Source organism: Zymoseptoria tritici, chromosome 12, assembly GCF_000219625.1.
Source record: "Zymoseptoria tritici IPO323 chromosome 12, whole genome shotgun sequence".
Classification (NCBI taxonomy): domain Eukaryota; kingdom Fungi; phylum Ascomycota; class Dothideomycetes; order Mycosphaerellales; family Mycosphaerellaceae; genus Zymoseptoria; species Zymoseptoria tritici.
The window spans coordinates 1,183,967-1,200,321 of record NC_018207.1 but is presented as its reverse complement, the minus strand read 5'-3'; the positions used below and the strand labels follow the sequence as shown (position 1 = coordinate 1,200,321).

Genomic DNA, 16,355 nt, shown 5'->3' with positions numbered 1-16,355 from the left:
AGCAACAACTACATGATTTCATCTCTCGACATTGGCTCGAACTTTTGAACGGACAAGATTGAGTCGGTTGGCAGAGCTTGTCGAATATCCAGCAGAGAGTGCCGGAGAGATTTGCGTCTGCGTCGACTTACTCCTCCGGCCAGCCGGGTCGAATTGTTCACCTCAAGACCAACGACTACATGATCTGTGCTCTCGACTTTAGCTCGGACTTTCAGACGGATACAGTTGGGACGATTGGCACAGTTTGTCAGATATCCAGCGGGGACCGCCAGGAGAGGTTTGCATTCTAGCGGAGACTATTTACCTGGCGTCAACCACTGAACATGCGATCGATCCGCTCACGTTGCGTGAGAGCCTCCTCCCGCTTCTCCTCGTCCCTCTCCCGCTTCTGCTGCTTCTTCCGCCCTGTTCTCTCCTCCTTCCACGCCGCCGACTTCGTACCCTCGGCCTTCCTCTTCGTTCCCGAGAGCATCTCTCCCACGTTCTCCATCTCCGCGGTGGAGGGATCTCTCACCAATTTTCCACGACTCTCGAACCCCTGGCGAGCCAACCTCGCGCCAAATCCCGCCAGCTTATCCGCTTTCTCATTACCCGGGATCGGGGGTTTTGCATGGCCCTCGACTTTCACCATCTCCACGGTGATGCCGCGGCTCGCCACCAGAGTCCAGCACTCATCGGCTTCGCGGGTCGTGAGGATGAGGAGGCGGGAGGCTCCTCCGACCGTCAACCGCGTGATGCAGGTTTGCGAGTCGGTGAGGATCACCGCGTGATCAATCTTCGCGCCTTTGCGCGCGAGCCAGTCTATCTCCAGGAGAGCTTCCTTGATGGCGAGCATTTCGGCGTCGTGTCGATCGACGCAGATGCCGTACGCTCCAATGACTTGGTCGTCCGAAGGGAGCAGGAGAGACTTCGCGAGGGTGTGCCATTCTCCCCCAAGTTGATACGCGACACCCGCGCCGCCATATCCACCGGATGGGAGATGGGATCCATCGGTGTAAATTTCGAGAACTCCGTTCTCCGGATCGATCTCCGAGTTGGCGGCCAGATTTGGCACGCCGGCCATGCTTCCGCTCCCTTGGAGCTCTCGCTGCCTGGTTGAGACAACTCCAGAGGGGAGGACGGATTTCTGCCATGGGTACTGGCTCATGATTGCGGTGGTGATGAGAGTGAGGCTTGGCGGCTTGTGATGGTGCGGCGGGCGTGGCTTGTGATCGACGGACGAGGATTGTGAAAAGTCCGGATTGGCTTGTGATGGTCGACGAACAGGGGAGATGTGAACGTTCGGATGGCTTGTGGGTGCTGCTGTGCAGGCTTGTGATTGTCGACGAACGGGGAGATTGTGAACGTTTGGGTTGGCTTGTGGGTGCTGCTGTCTGGCTTGTGATGATGTCGGTCAGTGTCTTGTGATCGCTATCAGTGGCTCGTGTTTGCGGGCAAGGCAAGGCGAGGCAGGCGAGGCAGGCAGGCAGACGGTGGTGGTGGTCTTTCGGTCGGCAGGTGATCGTGCGGCGGCGGCGAGTGATGTTGCGGCGGCTGGCACGTGGTCCTGGTGGTACTGCGAAAGTGTGTGAGAAAAGAACAAGCTGGCTTGTGAAATCGACAACGGTGTTGTGAAGACGACGGCAGGCTTGTGGTGGCAACGCAATGTGATCGAAAGGCAGGCTTGTGATGGCGGTGCTGGCTTCTGATCAAACTGTGTGGCTACCGAGAAAAAGAAAGAGTGGTGGAACAGGATGGGCATCCCAAGATATACGGACGAGATGGCGATTTTCCGCTATTGTCGAATGCTTCACTCTTTCTGAGCCTCCTTCACTCGATTACAGCAGAACAGGCTGTACAGAGAGTAAAGCAACAGGCGGCAGAGTCGGTAAACGCAGCAACGGAGTGAAGTAACCGATTGACAAGGGAAGTCGGGAAGAACGTTGAGATTCTCCTACTTCACTCGGACACAGCGGAGTTGACAAACGCAGCATCGGAGTGAAGCAATGGTTGACAAGGAAAGTTTGGAGCACGTTGAGATTCTCCTCCTTCACTCGATTACGGCAGAGTAGGCTGTACAGAGAGTGAAGCAACAGGCGGCAGAGTTGACAAACGCCAGCAACAGAGTGAAGCAAAGATTGACGAGGAAAGCCGGGAATAACGTTGACATTCGGCATGCCGATCGAAAGTCGCGGTAGCGAAGTGCTCGCTATTCTTGCTCCAGAAACGAAACGAACGAAGGCTGCGAAGATGGGCATCGTCCATCGTAAAGACCTGCCGGGGCTTCATGCTATGCGATCGAGACAATAGAGCTAATAGCATCGGAACGGAGCAGGCATCAAAAGTCAACAATGAGATACGCTGGCCCTCCTCGGGAAAAGACGGACGACATCCCGCTCAACGAGTGAAGCACAACAAACGCAGCAATGACGACCGCAAGCCACATCAGCCTGACTACCCGCGGGCGTTTCACAATTCCAACAGATACAAACAACTAAATCTCCGCCCCTGCAATCATCATATCGCCTTAATGGTGCAGTGGTATGTTGCCCCCTTTTCTACTAACACCTTGGGGGCCGGGTTTGGGAAGACACCGGTCGTCGTAGAGCGCTGTGATAGTGGGGCTACTACGGTACCTATCGACGGAGCGAGAGCATGTGTGTTCGAGAAGCCAGAACCACATGTCACCTCGTGGTCGGAGGGATAAGAAACGGTCATTTCGGAGACCGTGGCTTACATTATTCGGCTTGGCTCGTTGCCTTGTCGGGTAGTGGTTGTTTTGCTGTTTTGTCGGTCATTTCTTGGGGATATCTTTTTGCCTCGGGCTCTGCGTGCAGTTCGGAAACGAAGATTAATCGTAGGATTCAATGCGAATTGAGGTCTCTTTGCGTTTTCGCTGCTGCGGAGCAGAGCTCGAACCGTGGGCTTTGACTTTGATATTCGCGCTAGCGTTCCTGCCTAATGGGGACGGGTGCGAGATTTCTAGTTGACTTCGAAACCTCTTGGCTGGAGGAGATGACATGACCAAAGCTTCGGCAGAGAATTATGCGTCAAAAGTTGCGCAGAAGAGCGAGTGGCTTTCCGAAGACTCTGGAATCTGGATGAAGAGTGTGCGAGAAATCCTATCCCGTCTGGCTTTTTGATAATTGCATCCCGCAGGGATTTCTTCTGCTCCCAGTCGTATCACTCCGCCATCTAGACTTTGCTGGAAATCTCGCCCAACCTTCAGAATTGCTCGAGCAGTTGAACACGTCGGCAAGTGGCAACCAAGAGCAGCTCATATACATCCCTGCCACCAAAGCGTCCACTTCTCTACCTTGCTTTGTCACTCCACTGTCCAGAGTGCCCAAGCGAGATCATTCCAACCAGTTTAGAGTACGGCTACACTGCTATCTTCCATGTTCCATAATGGTTTGCCTCCCCAACGTACGAACAGCATTCGATCGAGATCGCCATCACAATACCACAACACTATTCTCACCGACGATCAGATACGCGAGCGAGAATGAGAACGACGAAGGAATTTGTCTCAGTATGAATAAGCATCTTCTGTCGCACAGATGCACTCACGGTAGTGACATCAACCATCGACTGAGAGATGGAAAAGCTAATCTTTCTCAGTGATTCAGGTCCAGCTGCCGATCGAATGATGAAAAGAAGCCTTGAGAATGTCTCTCGCACGTACCATTCAAGATCCATCGCAACGTCCTCCTTTGTTTTCAAGTCGTCAGCGGCCGGCTTCGAAACACATGACCACGTGCACCTTGGCGAGGTAGTGGACGGGCAGAGTGCAGTCAGGACCAAGGCTACAACGCCAGTAAAAGCACTGCATAAAGTCAGCCCGGCGAGAAGAGCAGTGACGACGCCAGCTGTATTGCCAGTGAATCATGGACGGGTTTTTCGACATGCTCATCTCAATCGCAAGATTGCTTGAACGATGGATGGTTGGCCGTCTGCACGGAGGCTGAGATCCAGAGAGATTGAAATCCTGCAGATGGCCTGCCAGTCCACTCTGTCCGCAGGACCGATTGGGCAATCGCAGAACTGTCGCTCTTCAGGAATGCAGAAGATGGCCGGGTCGAAGATTCGAAGAAAGCGTCCACGTCCATCGCACGCAACTCACGGATAAGAAGTGGCAATCACGGCTTGGATGAGGTGCGGTCTTCGGAGCGCACTCCGCATCAGCTCTCCAGTTCATGCAGGTGCTCACTGACAAGCCTCGCGGACCAACGGTAGGCTGTGCTGTGCCGGGACATTTTCGCAGAGAATTTCCGTCGATTTACATGCACACATTGCCCGGCGACGACAGTTTGGAGCGGTGCTATTGATATGATCTTCAGCCATCCGGCTCAGCTCCAGCTTTGACGATGTTTCAGGGACCTCTCAGCTCGACAGGGGTAGCTCTGAGGTTCTCGGTGAGAAGTCCCGATAACGAGTAGGCGTGTCAGATGATCGCATTGGCCAGGATGCATCAATCTAGACTGCGCGGCGCGGCAGAGAACTCGTTTGCTGCCTGCCTGACTGATGGATGATCCTTTGATGAGATAATATTGCTCATATAAGGCCACATTTTGGTTGGGGCCGCCACGCTAGCTTTTCAAGTCGTGCCAAGCTCAAAAGTTGGAAGCAAGGAAGAGAGATCTTCGACTGCCGAGGGCGTTTTTGTATGTCCAGATCAAACTGTAGTAATCATTAATGTAACGTTGTGTCTGTAGGTGCTGAGTGTGTATTCCTTGTCGTGCCATCGTCTATCTCGCACGTGAAAGAAGGCAAGAGGGAGCACGTGCAGCGGTGAAGTCCAGCATCGTCACCTCAGTCCTCAGGCAAGCACTGCCCGTTCCCGGCACCTTCCCGTTCCGCCAGACGACCCAAGTCTCCCTGATTCCTTAACGCCAGCCCTCAGCAAACAAGCCCAATAACATCTCCTCCCACCACCCAATCCATCAACAACCCACCGTCCACTCGCTCGACTCTCATCACCGGACCGACCACTCTACCACTCACAGTCTCATCCTCGAGGCCTCCACTGATCCATCGCGCAAATGGCGGAAATCCGTCGCAAGTTGGTCATCGTCGGTGACGGTGCCTGCGGAAAGACCTGTCTGCTCATGTTCGTCCGCCGCGGAGACTATACATACATCTTTCCGAATACAATACTGACGTCTGCACAGTGTCTTCTCCAAGGGAACATTCCCAGAGGTTCGTCGCACGCCCTTCCTTCGCCCGTTGTTCTCGAGCCGCCGCGTCATCCCCGTCCAATAAGGCGCGCGACGCCGCACCGCCATACCACCATCGACGAGCCCATGCCACCGCTGCCTGAGATGCTGCACTACGAATGATGGATGCAAAATACTGACATCAACACACCGCAGGTCTACGTCCCAACCGTCTTCGAGAACTATGTCGCCGATGTCGAGGTCGATGGCAAGCACGTGGAGCTAGCGCTGTGGGATACCGCTGGCCAGGAAGATTACGACAGACTCCGACCTCTCTCCTACCCCGACTCGCACGTCATCCTCATCTGCTTCGCCGTCGACTCCCCCGATTCGCTCGACAACGTCCAAGAGAAGGTGAGAAGAAAACAAGAGCTGAGGCTATGCTGAGGAACACAATACTGACATGCTGCGCGCTCGTAGTGGATCTCCGAGGTCCTCCATTTCTGCCAGGGTCTCCCGATCATCTTGGTGGGCTGCAAGAAGGATTTGAGATACGACCAGAAGACGATTGAGGAGCTGCACAAGACTTCGCAGAAGCCAGTCACTCCCGAGCAGGTGAGATTCAGCCTTCTCCGATGAGAACGACTGGCGCACCACTAACATCGATACCCCCAGGCCGAAGACGTCCGCAAGAAGATTGGTGCTCAGAAGTACCTCGAGTGCTCGGCCAAGACCAACGAAGGTGTCAGGGAGGTGTTTGAGCACGCCACGCGCGCCGCTCTTCTCACGCGGAAGAAGGAGAAGAAGCGCTGCACGATCCTGTAAACTACGCACTTGTCATCACCACACGCATGTCATACCACAGTCCGAAACACAACAACCACCACACTTCCGTCTTTTACGATCCGATCGAAATTCTCTCAGGACACTTTTAATCTTTGCGGCGCGGGGAATTGAAGATGAGGGATGAGATGAGCAGGAAAGACAAGGACACTGAGGGGCAGCTGTTGCGAGCAAAAGGCTGCGACCTTCCTCTTCTGTGATGCGAGTCTTGCGAAGCTGTTGCATGGGCGTTCTTGGTTTCATTGTTGATGCTTTGGGAAATGGGGAGCTCAGAACCGGCGCGCACTGCGGAGGAGAAGCACGAGACAATGCCTTGCGAAGGACATCACGACGCGGGAGCTGGCTCGGAATCTAGCCTCTTTCACGGTACGATGCACGTCAACGAACAGCAGTGTCAAGCGCTAGGTTCCCTTCTCTTTCAACCATGGCACGGCTTTTTATTTTCTCCTTTCGAATGCAATTGCATTTTTCCGATCATGTTCTTCCGCTTGCCCGTCTAGCAGCTGGCCTTTGGCGCTTACATACTAATTCGGCAGGCCATCGAAGTGACCAGAGCACAGAATTGCACATCCCATCGCGCTGCCGGACAGAAGGTAGGCGCGTTTCTTCTCCATCTCACAACAATTCACAATACATGACCACTCCGCCTCGCCCCTCCGTCCATCGTCTCCTTCTTCACCCCACCAAGCCGCAAGCCACCACGATCCACAAACATAACACTGCACGTCTCCTAGCGAGCTTGATTTCCTCTTTCCCAGCTCATCAGATGCATATGCCCACCTACGCAGTACCCTGCGAGTTGCACTGTCATGTCACCGCCTCGCCTGCTGCGATTGGGGTCTAGACTCGGATTCTTGATAGACACCGCATTGGAGACATTGGAAATTGTTGGCATTGAGACATCGTGGCGGCCACATGCGACTGCATGGGATTGAAGTGGCGCGGGTGGATGTGGTTGTTTGGATCGAGCGGATCGTGAATTGGGGAGTTGGGGGGGGAGAGAGGAGAGGGTGGTATAAGTACTCTCCCATCGCAGCAATGCTCTCTGTCCGCTTCCTGCCATCCACCAGCACGTCCTTCACAATCCATCCTTCGAACCTTCCGCTCAGCGCCGAATTCTTCACCATGATCCTCCCTACTCTCCTCCTCACCACCTTCTCTATCTTCCTCCACTCCACCCTCGCCACCCCACTCCCACCCGCACCACCAACCACTCAATGCGGTCCCTTCTCCTCCCCCATCGAAGGCCTAACTCAAGGCGGCTACCGTCTCGCCCACGCCATCGACTCCAACAACGCCACGCTGCTGAACCAAGTCTTCACCGATGATACGTACTATGATTCGAGTGCTTTGGCGCCTTACGGAGGCGTGAGTAAAAACAAGAAGGAGGCAATCGCGGCCATCCAAGCGGCTTATGAGAATGGAGGGATGAGAGGGGTGAAGATGGAACATTTGGTTACGAATTTGTTGGTTTTGGAGATGATGAGTTCGAGTAGCGCGCGGGTGTTGACGAGGTATGTCTCCCTGACGCGCACGTACTCAGGTTGGCTGCAAGAAGGAGCAGACCATGCTGACAAGTTGGGATCGTTAGCATCACCTGGTCCCACTGGGACTCCGCCGCTCTGGACGATATTCGCAAGACGTTTCGGTTCTATTATCAGTGTGATGATATTTGGGTTTGTCAGAATGGAGGGTGGAGTTTGAAGCATTCTGTTGTGCAGAATATGGGGCCGGGGGTGGAGGCTCCTTATCAGGCGCAGTTGTTGATGGGTGGGAAGTGAGGATGAGGAGGAGGAGCGATGACGATCGGGGCGTCTTGTTTCATTTACGGTTCGGTTCGGTCGATGCAGTGATCCAGATCCTGTGCTTTGGTAGGCAAGGCTGAGATGTTCTTCTTCCGGGAAGCAAGTTCTGCTGGACAGTTTTCAGCAGTCTCTGCGACTAGTGGTCTGAACACTCTCTCGTGCTGTACGTAGCCTTCATGACCGGTTGCCGCCGGATGATATGAATCATCATTAGTCTGCGCTCTTATGTGCGGCCAGCCGCGTGCTGCTGGTCCTCCAGATCTTGTTCGGAACCGAACTGTGAAGAACGCTTGAACTCCGTCAAAAATATCCCTGCTGCCTCGTTGGACACCTCTTTGGAGGGAAGAAGCGCGCAGCACCAATTCAACGTGGTTGAATCTCCAACGTCGCTCCAGCGTCCTCCAATATCCTTGCAATCCCCGCCTTGAAGTAGGGTCGATGAAAGGTCCTCGCTCGAATTTGACTAATCATCATATGAGCGTCCCAAAAGGACATGTCCATATAATCTTGGATCGTCGGATGAACAGTCTTTCGAATAATCGTAGTCACGAGTCGGTTTCGTTGGTTCCAGCATTCCTGTTCAAATCGCAGTCGATTCCAGTTGAGGTCATCGTCAAATGGCTGTATCGCGTGGATTCTGTGTGGATAGTCGGTAGGTTCTTGGTCCCATCCGATGGTTCGTTCGATTTCCGGTCCGAGGTCGTGAAGTAAGAGGGTGAGAGCGTTGTTCCATTCGGCGATGTTTGAGAGGCTGAGATTGAGGACGGGTACGCGATTGATAGCTTCGGGTCGGATGGAGTGAATGTCTCCAATGATGAAGAAGACTGCTCGCGATAGCACTTCGTCGCGCTGTCCTTCCGGTTGGAAGCGTCTCGGCGGCCGTTCAGGCATGGTAGTTAGTAAGGTACTTTGCGGTTTTGTCCTCTCGCAGGCCTAGTGTCGCTCGTGAATACTGTGGATCTGGTCTGATGATGCGTCTAAGGCGCCAGGCCACGAGACCTAGCACATTCAGCGCAGGCCAAGTTGTCAAGCAGAAGATCATCCATGATCCAGCGAGGCACGGAGTAGAGTGCTCCGTCGCGTCAGCCGCCCGCGCGTATACGCGTGGGGGAGGCGATATTGAAGATGTCCCGAGATTGTTGTGTGGACAACGCAACGTCCCATCGATCAATCGCCGCTCGCCATGATCACGCACGATGGACGTGGCGGGTCCATGTAGATGTGAACAACAGTAGCAATGCGGATGTATGTCGGAGTTCTTTGTTGCACGTGCTAGAAAGTGGCCTGCTCACGCTCTCACACAAAGGACTTTCGATGCCCCGCAAGCAGAGGCAGGACACCTCACGCGACAGCACACAGCAGGGCAGACAGCCAGGTCCCTTGTCGAATACGAGCCTTGCGCTGGCAATTGACTCTTGACTCCTCCCGATCAACGATCCGAATCATCACGAGAGAAGTTGTTCGATCTGCCAGGGAATCAAAAGAATCCGGGTAGTGGCGCACTTCTCTCCTCGGAGCATCAAATTTGAACACATTCACCACCATCCGTCACTCGACCCGAATCTCCCATCTCCAGCGCAGCGGACGCGGCTTCACCTGCTGCCTTGGTCGCCTTCTCCGACTTCGTGAAGCAGCTCGCTCGCTCACTCATCCACGGTCCACGTTGACGCTTGGGTCGAAAAATCCAACAAGAGTCCACCCAACCGAACCTTCCTACCCTCGCTCCTCCAATTCGACGCTCTCGATTCCGAATTATACAACACCCGAACAGTCCTGCCGCTTTTCTACCACAATCCTACAGTGGTCGTCGACATCAGCGCAACCGGTCACGAACGCGGCACCAGCTGCCAGAGAAGCACGCAGGAACCACAATCCTGAATACACACACGCACGAATCGAAGCAAGCGCATTACCGCACGCGCACGCACAGAGGAATATCGATCGAACGAAAAGGGTGAAGCAGTCCTCCTCGTGGATTGTTCATACTCTTCGCTGAGAGTTGCTACGCCTACTGCTGCGACTCCTTCCTTCCTACACCTCAAACCACCACCTCCGACGATGAACCTGTGTCTTGAATCACAGCGCAATCAACCAACATGTCTCTCCCGGTGATCTGACCAGAGCCTCCCAAGGTACGTCACGAAAAAATGGCAGATCAAATCATCCCGCGGGTTTATCGCCATTGCTCGTCCGAGAAATATGGCAAGGAAAGAATACACCTTGAACTGACTTCCTCTTCTCACAGGCGACTTGCTTCCGAGCAGGTACCTCGAGTTCTCCACCCACCATCGAAATCCGACCGCATATACCAACACAGACCTCTCGTATATTGCATACCCTCCTTCGAGACCACCCCTCCTCTCCAACCCGACAGCTCGCTTTATTGCTACTCAGAAAAAGCACACGGCAGACGCCAGTCACAGAGTAGTATATTCAGCAGACTTCCGGCGATAGGCATCCACCCGGAAATGCCATATCTCGGTACCGAACCTTCTCAAGCAGTGGAAGAACACCAGACGAAGCACGCGACAGCAGGAAAGAAAGGAGGCAGGAAGATGGCAGAACAGAGCAAGATGGACGATGCTCGTGTCGACGAGCAGATGAGTGGACAGGCAGCGACGGCAGAAGGTATACAGGCTTGCATTGACCGATATGCCTCGTGCATTTCTGACTCTTCTTATCAGCCTCCCAAGCGGTCTCTCAGCTTCCGACTCCACCTGAGTCGAGCACGGGTACACCACCCAAGGTCACCATTGCGCCTTTGCCGGCTCGACTGATGAACTTCATCCCGCCTGCGAACTATGGCATGGTCGAACGCAATACGGTGTACCGCAGTGGTTTCCCGCAGGACAAGCATCTTGACTTCATGGGATCGCTGAAGATCCGCTCGATTCTGTATGTCGCGATTGCCAAACATCCTTCCACGACTGTAGACTGACATCTTCGTAGCAAACTCGTCGATACCGAACCCAGCGAAAGCCTCCACAACTTTCTCGACTCCAACAAGGTCAATCGCGCTCACATCTCCATCGCCGCCAACAAAGATGGTATGGTGAAGATGACAAAGGAGTCCATCGCCCAGGCAATCCTCTTCGTCTCTAACCCGGCCAATTATCCTGTCTACATCCACTGCAACCAGGGTAAACACCGTACGGGCTGCGTCATCGCCTGCCTCAGGAAATGTCAAGGTGTCCCTCTCAATGACGTCCTGGAAGAGTACAAGACGTATGCCTACCCGAAAGAACGGCCTGGCGACGTCGCTTTCATCACAGCCTTCGATCCGCAGTGCTTGGAGCACTTCGCCACCCGGGAGGAACTCAACGAACGCTTCCCCGGCTCCTACCGCGTGGACTCCAAGGTTGACATGTCCGAGTTCGCACCACCTGCCCTCTCAGCCGGCTCTGATCTCACTCAATTTTCCAGCGGCGAGAGCGACGTCTCCGAAGACAACATGGCCATGATGCTGACCATGCCACACTCACAACCCGTGCCAGGTGGCGTGCCTTTCTGGACCGGAGAAGGTGGACACCCGATGATCCGCGACTTCGCGCAGCAGATCAACGGCGACAGCAGGGCCAATGCTGGTGGGTCCGCCACCATCTATGCTGGCAGCGAGGAAGATGGAAGGATGTTGTTGGAGTTGTGCCGTGCGCCGTCTAAGGAGGGTGAGGAGGGAGGCGGAATGGTGTCTGTCTGTCCTATCAGAAGCTCGCCTAGTCGGCCTGCGACGAGGGATGGAGAGGCGTCGTGATCTGCCTACTTCACAGGAATGGACAGCACTCGCCCACAAGATGGTCAGAAAAGCTGAGGAGTAAAAAGGCGTATGGAATCAACTCTGCTATTCTTGAATTTTGTGCTTGGACATGGACAACGGAAATGGGTAAATGTCGCATTGCGACTTCACACGGCGTTCAAAAAGGAAAGAGGGTATACCCGGCGACGGGATGCAATGGCACCGTTTCGCTACTTCCCTTCTGCAGAACGCAAGGCGATGCAGAAGGAAGAAGAGTCTCATATGTATTCTTGATAATTGACTCTGTTCAGTTTGAATGATGTGTCACGGGAGAGGCAGACACACAGGGTCCTTCGAAAGGGCGACGATTGAGAAGACGAGGAGAGCGTCGAGCTTGTCCGCTTCGAGGGATGGACAAGGTTTATACGAGCCCTTCCCAATCTGGAAGCTCGAAGCGAACCACCCATGCCACTTCACGACCATCACCTCACGTCTGACCTCCTTTCCCAGATCCTCCAACATGTAGGAACACAGTCGGCGACAGTTCACGACCCATCACCATTCCACGTCTTGCCTCACCTCACCTCACAAAATGCTCAAATCCCTCCCGCCTTCCGTACCCTCCAAAATCCTCTTCAACCTCATCAAATCCGCCCAGAAAGACCCCAAACTCCCACCTGCAAATCCAACTTCCGCTTTCTGGCAGGAACCTCCCTCTTCCATCTCCACAATCCAATCCCCAACCTTGCCAACACAAACCGACTACGCCATCATCGGCTCCGGCGTAACCGCCTGTTCCGTAGCCCACAATCTCCTCTCTCAACTCCCACCGGACTCAAAATCTACAGTCACAATCTTCGAAGCCCGAAGCCTCTGTTCCGGTGCAACGGGTCGCAATGGAGGTCACCTGCTGAGTCCGATTCCCGAGGAGTTTTGTAATGTCGAGAAGTTTTATGGGAGAGAGGAAGCGGTCAAGATCGCGAGGTTTTGCGATCGGACGCTGGAGAAGATGCATGCATTACCGGAGTTGGGAGGAGAGGAGTTGGTGAGGGAGGCGGAGGTGAGGAAGGTCAAAGCCGTGACCGGGTTTTGGGACGAGGCGAAGTTGGAGGAGGCGAAGAGGGGGATGGAGAGGTATTTGGAGTTGGTGGTTGGGGAGAAAAAGGAGGGAAGGGAGGGGTTCAAGGTGCTTAGCAGAGAGGAGGCGGAGAAGGTGAGTTTCTCGTTCGTCGGACCCGACAAGGGCGTTGGCTGACGACTGATGGCATGTCTAGGAATTCAACCTCAAATCCCCCATCGGCGCAATCCAAACCCCAGCCGGCGCATTCTGGCCCTACCGCCTCATAACAGGCCTGTACTCCCTCCTCCTAACCCAATACCCCACCCGCTTCTCCATCGACACCCGCACCCCCATCACTGTCATCACCCACTCCCCCACCACCAACCCCACTCACCCTTACACTCTCACCACCCCCCGCGGCCCCGTCCACGCCACAAAAGTAATCCACTGCACAAACGGCTGGGCCGGGCACCTCCTCCCGGGTATGCGCGGAAAAATCTACCCCATCCGGGGAACCATGTCCGTGCAATCCCCCTCCCCTTCCTTACCCCGTGAAGGCGGGGAGAAGTCCTGGTCTACGATTGATAAAACGACTTACGACCCGAAAGACGGGAGTTTCAGTTATGGAATGTATTATATCACGCAAAATGCTCATACGGGAGATGTGTTCATCGGAGGAGAGAAACAGTCTCTTGAGGAAATTTTGACCGCGGACGATTCTGGTGTGTCGAGCATTTCCAAGTCCACGCTGGAAAGTGTCCTGCCGTCGATATTCGCGACGGGATGGAAGGAGGGAGAAAGTCCGGAGGTCAAGTCCCTCTGGTCTGGCGTTTTGGCGTTTACACCGGATCAACTCCCTTGGGTGGGGAAGGTGCCCAAGTCCGTGACAGGGAGGGGAGGGGATGGAGAGTGGGTTGCTGCGGGATTCAATGGGTATGGTATGCCGCTTTGTTGGGGATGCGGGGAAGCGGTGGCGGGGATGTTGCTTGGCAAGGAGAGGGAGGTGAGAGAGTGGTTACCACGGAGTTTCGAGACGACGGGGAGGAGGTTGGGGAGTTTGTTTTCCACGCCGGAAGCGGGGGTGGTGGGTATGTTGGGCGTGGAGCTGGGGTGGGTTCTGATGGGACGACTAGTTGTGGGGTGGTTGGCGAGGGTTGTGAAGGGGTGGGTATCATCTCGCCTTGGTGGAAAGTAAGGTAAACTATGAAGCCTCGATTCTCCTCTCAACCCTAGCCTAAAATCTTGATATTACCTTATGGATTCACACTCCCCGCCATCTCCTTCCCCAACAACGGCCTCGCGAGCTGTAAATACCCTTCCACGAAAGTATGCGGCGCCTTTTCCTTCCGGATCCGCGTATCCTCCTCTCCGACATCCATACTCATAAACCTCGTCTTGTTCCCCTCGTCTTTCTTGCCCGCTTTCTTCTCCTCCTCGGTGACCTTCACTCCTGTAACATCGTACGGCTGCCATGCCTGCCACATGCCCTTCTTACGCGGTGCTGGGGTCACTGAAGAAGAGTGTCGTGTGTCGCATGTCTCTATACGCCCGCAAAAAACATACTTACAGGGCGAAGGTTGTCATTGTGGCTCGCCACATTGGGTGGCTCGTGACGTTGGGATAGACATTACTGCAAGCGTTCTATCCTTGGCACTCGCACACACTGGCTATTTGTCCTGTGATGTAGTCTCCTTCTTCTGCTCCTTGTCGCTACATAGATGCAGTATTCAGACCTTCCGTTGAACTTTGTGCCCCATCGAAAATTATGTTTCGTTGTTATTAGTAATCAACGCCCTCGGCGCTGTTGTGATTGGACTTAAGCTAAGTAGAAGAAGACCTCTGATTAGTATGTATATATTATTATGCAGAGAGAATCTTAAGTGTAAGATTCTTACTTTAGCTATCTGTGTATAGGAATGCCTTAGCACTAGTTACGTGCACTTTACTAATAGTTAGTCTAATAATCTATAATACTCCCCTATTAGTAGCTGCATTATTACGAGCTGTCTGTTACCTAAATATAGTAGGTATTTACCTACTATGTAGCTAATGCTCGGCTTTAGCTTGTTAAAAAGCATCTTCTTCTAGCTTTTTTATTCCTCTACTTTATAATCTATACCTCTTATCTATTTAGCTAATTTATTAGCTAATCTATTATCTATCCCTTATAGCTATTAATAATATAATCTACATTATTAGCTATAGCTTCTAGAAGAAAAGCAGCTTTCTCTATTCTTAGGAAAACCTTCTAGTAAGTTATCGATAAAGTAAGAGCTATTAGTAGTAGAAATCTCCTATAGATCTATAAAGATAGTTCTGTAGCATATTAGACTATATATTAATTTATTAGAGGAGAGATAAATAGATACTATAACAGAGTAAATGTTAGGGCTTAGGGTCCCTTTTCTTTTATAGCTTGCTTTAATAGGTTTATAGCTAAGCTTAATAAGGATCTCCTTACTATAGACCTTATTAATATAGTAATAGAGGAGCTATACAACTTAAGGGAGTAGGCCTTCCTAGTAGAAAACTACCCTAGTCTAATAACTCCTAATCCTTAGGGATTTGTGTTATACTATAACTAGACTCCTCTTAGCTAAATATTAAGCTCTAATAAGGCAGAGATAAAGTAGTAGTTAGTAGCATAGTATCCTATATATGTTCTCCTTAAAATCCCTTCTTCCCTAATAGAAACTAATATTCTTCTAGGCTTTAAGTTAAGATTCTAGGGGAATTAGCTTAGTCTTTTAGTAGTAGTCTAGGGGGGGCAGGTTATAGGTTCTAGGATATGCTCTAATGCTTTTAGGTTTTTATAGAAAAGTTTTCTTTTAGCTAGGTGTTTTTCTTATAGTTTCTTAAATACTTTTGTAGAGGTATATAGTTGCCTCCTTTCCTTTATACAAATAAGAATAAAATAAGTATTCTAAGTATTATGCTTCTTAGTTTTATAATAAATAAAATAGTATAATTCTAGGGAGGGAATCCTTCTTAGGTAGGAATGCAGGTATTAAGGCATAAATTTAAGAGCAATTTCCCTCTTCTTATTAAGGGCTAGTTAGTCTAGTAGTATAATTTCTAACTACAAATTAGAAGGTTATAGGTTTAATTCCTATATTAGCCTCTCTTATATATCTATATTAGCTGCCTAATATAGACATATAAGTATCTTTTTGCTAGATTTATAGATTTATATATTAGAGGATAGTATTTAGGGATTTTAGTTTTGTTAGACAGTCTGCAAGCTGCATATCTGTCCTTACAAACTCTACCTTAATACTCCCCTTATTATATTATTCTCTATAGTAATAGTTCCTAAGAGAGACGTATCTTAATCTTTTAGAGTTAGTATAGTTTTCTACAAGGCTAATAGCTAATTAATTGTCTACTTTAATAAGGATAGTAGAAATGCTTTTAGCCTAGGTAAAGGGCTAGAGCTTATTAATAAGATTCCTTACCTAATTTACTTCTCTTGTTGCCTTAGTAAGAGAGAGATACTCTGCCTTAGTGCTAGATAGCACTACTTCTTTCTGTAGTTAAGATCTCTAGATAACTAGGCCTCCTACAATTTTAAAGAGCATTCCTAAGGTAGACCTAGATATACTAAGATTACTAGCAAAGTTAGAGTCTAAGAATGCTTTAATCTAAATTTGCTCCTTAGTTTTCCTGTATATAAGGCACTTGTTAATTATGCCTATAACATATCTCTAGATATATTTAGCTGCCTAAATATGCAAAGGTCCTAGGTTCTAAAGGAACCTTGCATAGTAGTTAATAGCAAA

General features: G+C 51.6%; 5 protein-coding genes across 5 annotated transcripts; 4 read left to right on the top strand and 1 right to left on the bottom strand.

Moving 5' to 3' along the window:
• Positions 1–310: 310 nt before the first annotated feature.
• MYCGRDRAFT_97176 (uncharacterized protein) lies at positions 311–1,147 on the bottom strand (the record flags this gene model as incomplete). The annotated part of the gene is made up of 1 exon (XM_003847960.1): positions 311–1,147. The coding sequence occupies one exon, from the start codon at positions 1,145–1,147 to the stop codon at positions 311–313; it is 837 nt and encodes a 278-aa protein (XP_003848008.1).
• Positions 1,148–4,740: 3,593 nt separating this feature from the next.
• MgRho1 (belong to Rho subfamily) lies at positions 4,741–6,454 on the top strand (the record flags this gene model as incomplete). Its single annotated transcript, XM_003848033.1, has 5 exons — positions 4,741–5,089; positions 5,151–5,178; positions 5,352–5,549; positions 5,616–5,750; positions 5,811–6,454. 5 exons carry the CDS (start codon positions 5,022–5,024, stop codon positions 5,958–5,960), a joined length of 579 nt encoding a protein of 192 aa, XP_003848081.1.
• Positions 6,455–7,103: 649 nt separating this feature from the next.
• MYCGRDRAFT_50184 (uncharacterized protein) lies at positions 7,104–7,759 on the top strand (the record flags this gene model as incomplete). The annotated part of the gene is made up of 2 exons (XM_003848034.1): positions 7,104–7,492; positions 7,570–7,759. The coding sequence occupies 2 exons, from the start codon at positions 7,104–7,106 to the stop codon at positions 7,757–7,759; spliced, it is 579 nt and encodes a 192-aa protein (XP_003848082.1).
• A 2,743-nt stretch (positions 7,760–10,502) lies between these two features.
• Positions 10,503–11,096, top strand: MgPTP7 (tyrosine protein phosphatase 7; the record flags this gene model as incomplete). Its single annotated transcript, XM_003848035.1, has 2 exons — positions 10,503–10,678; positions 10,733–11,096. Coding segments are annotated over 2 exons (540 nt in total), but the record flags the coding sequence as incomplete, so codon positions are not given.
• Positions 11,097–12,108: 1,012 nt separating this feature from the next.
• On the top strand, positions 12,109–13,771 carry MYCGRDRAFT_50896 (uncharacterized protein; the record flags this gene model as incomplete). The annotated part of the gene is made up of 2 exons (XM_003848036.1): positions 12,109–12,456; positions 12,791–13,771. 2 exons carry the CDS (start codon positions 12,109–12,111, stop codon positions 13,769–13,771), a joined length of 1,329 nt encoding a protein of 442 aa, XP_003848084.1.
• Positions 13,772–16,355: the final 2,584 nt, after the last annotated feature.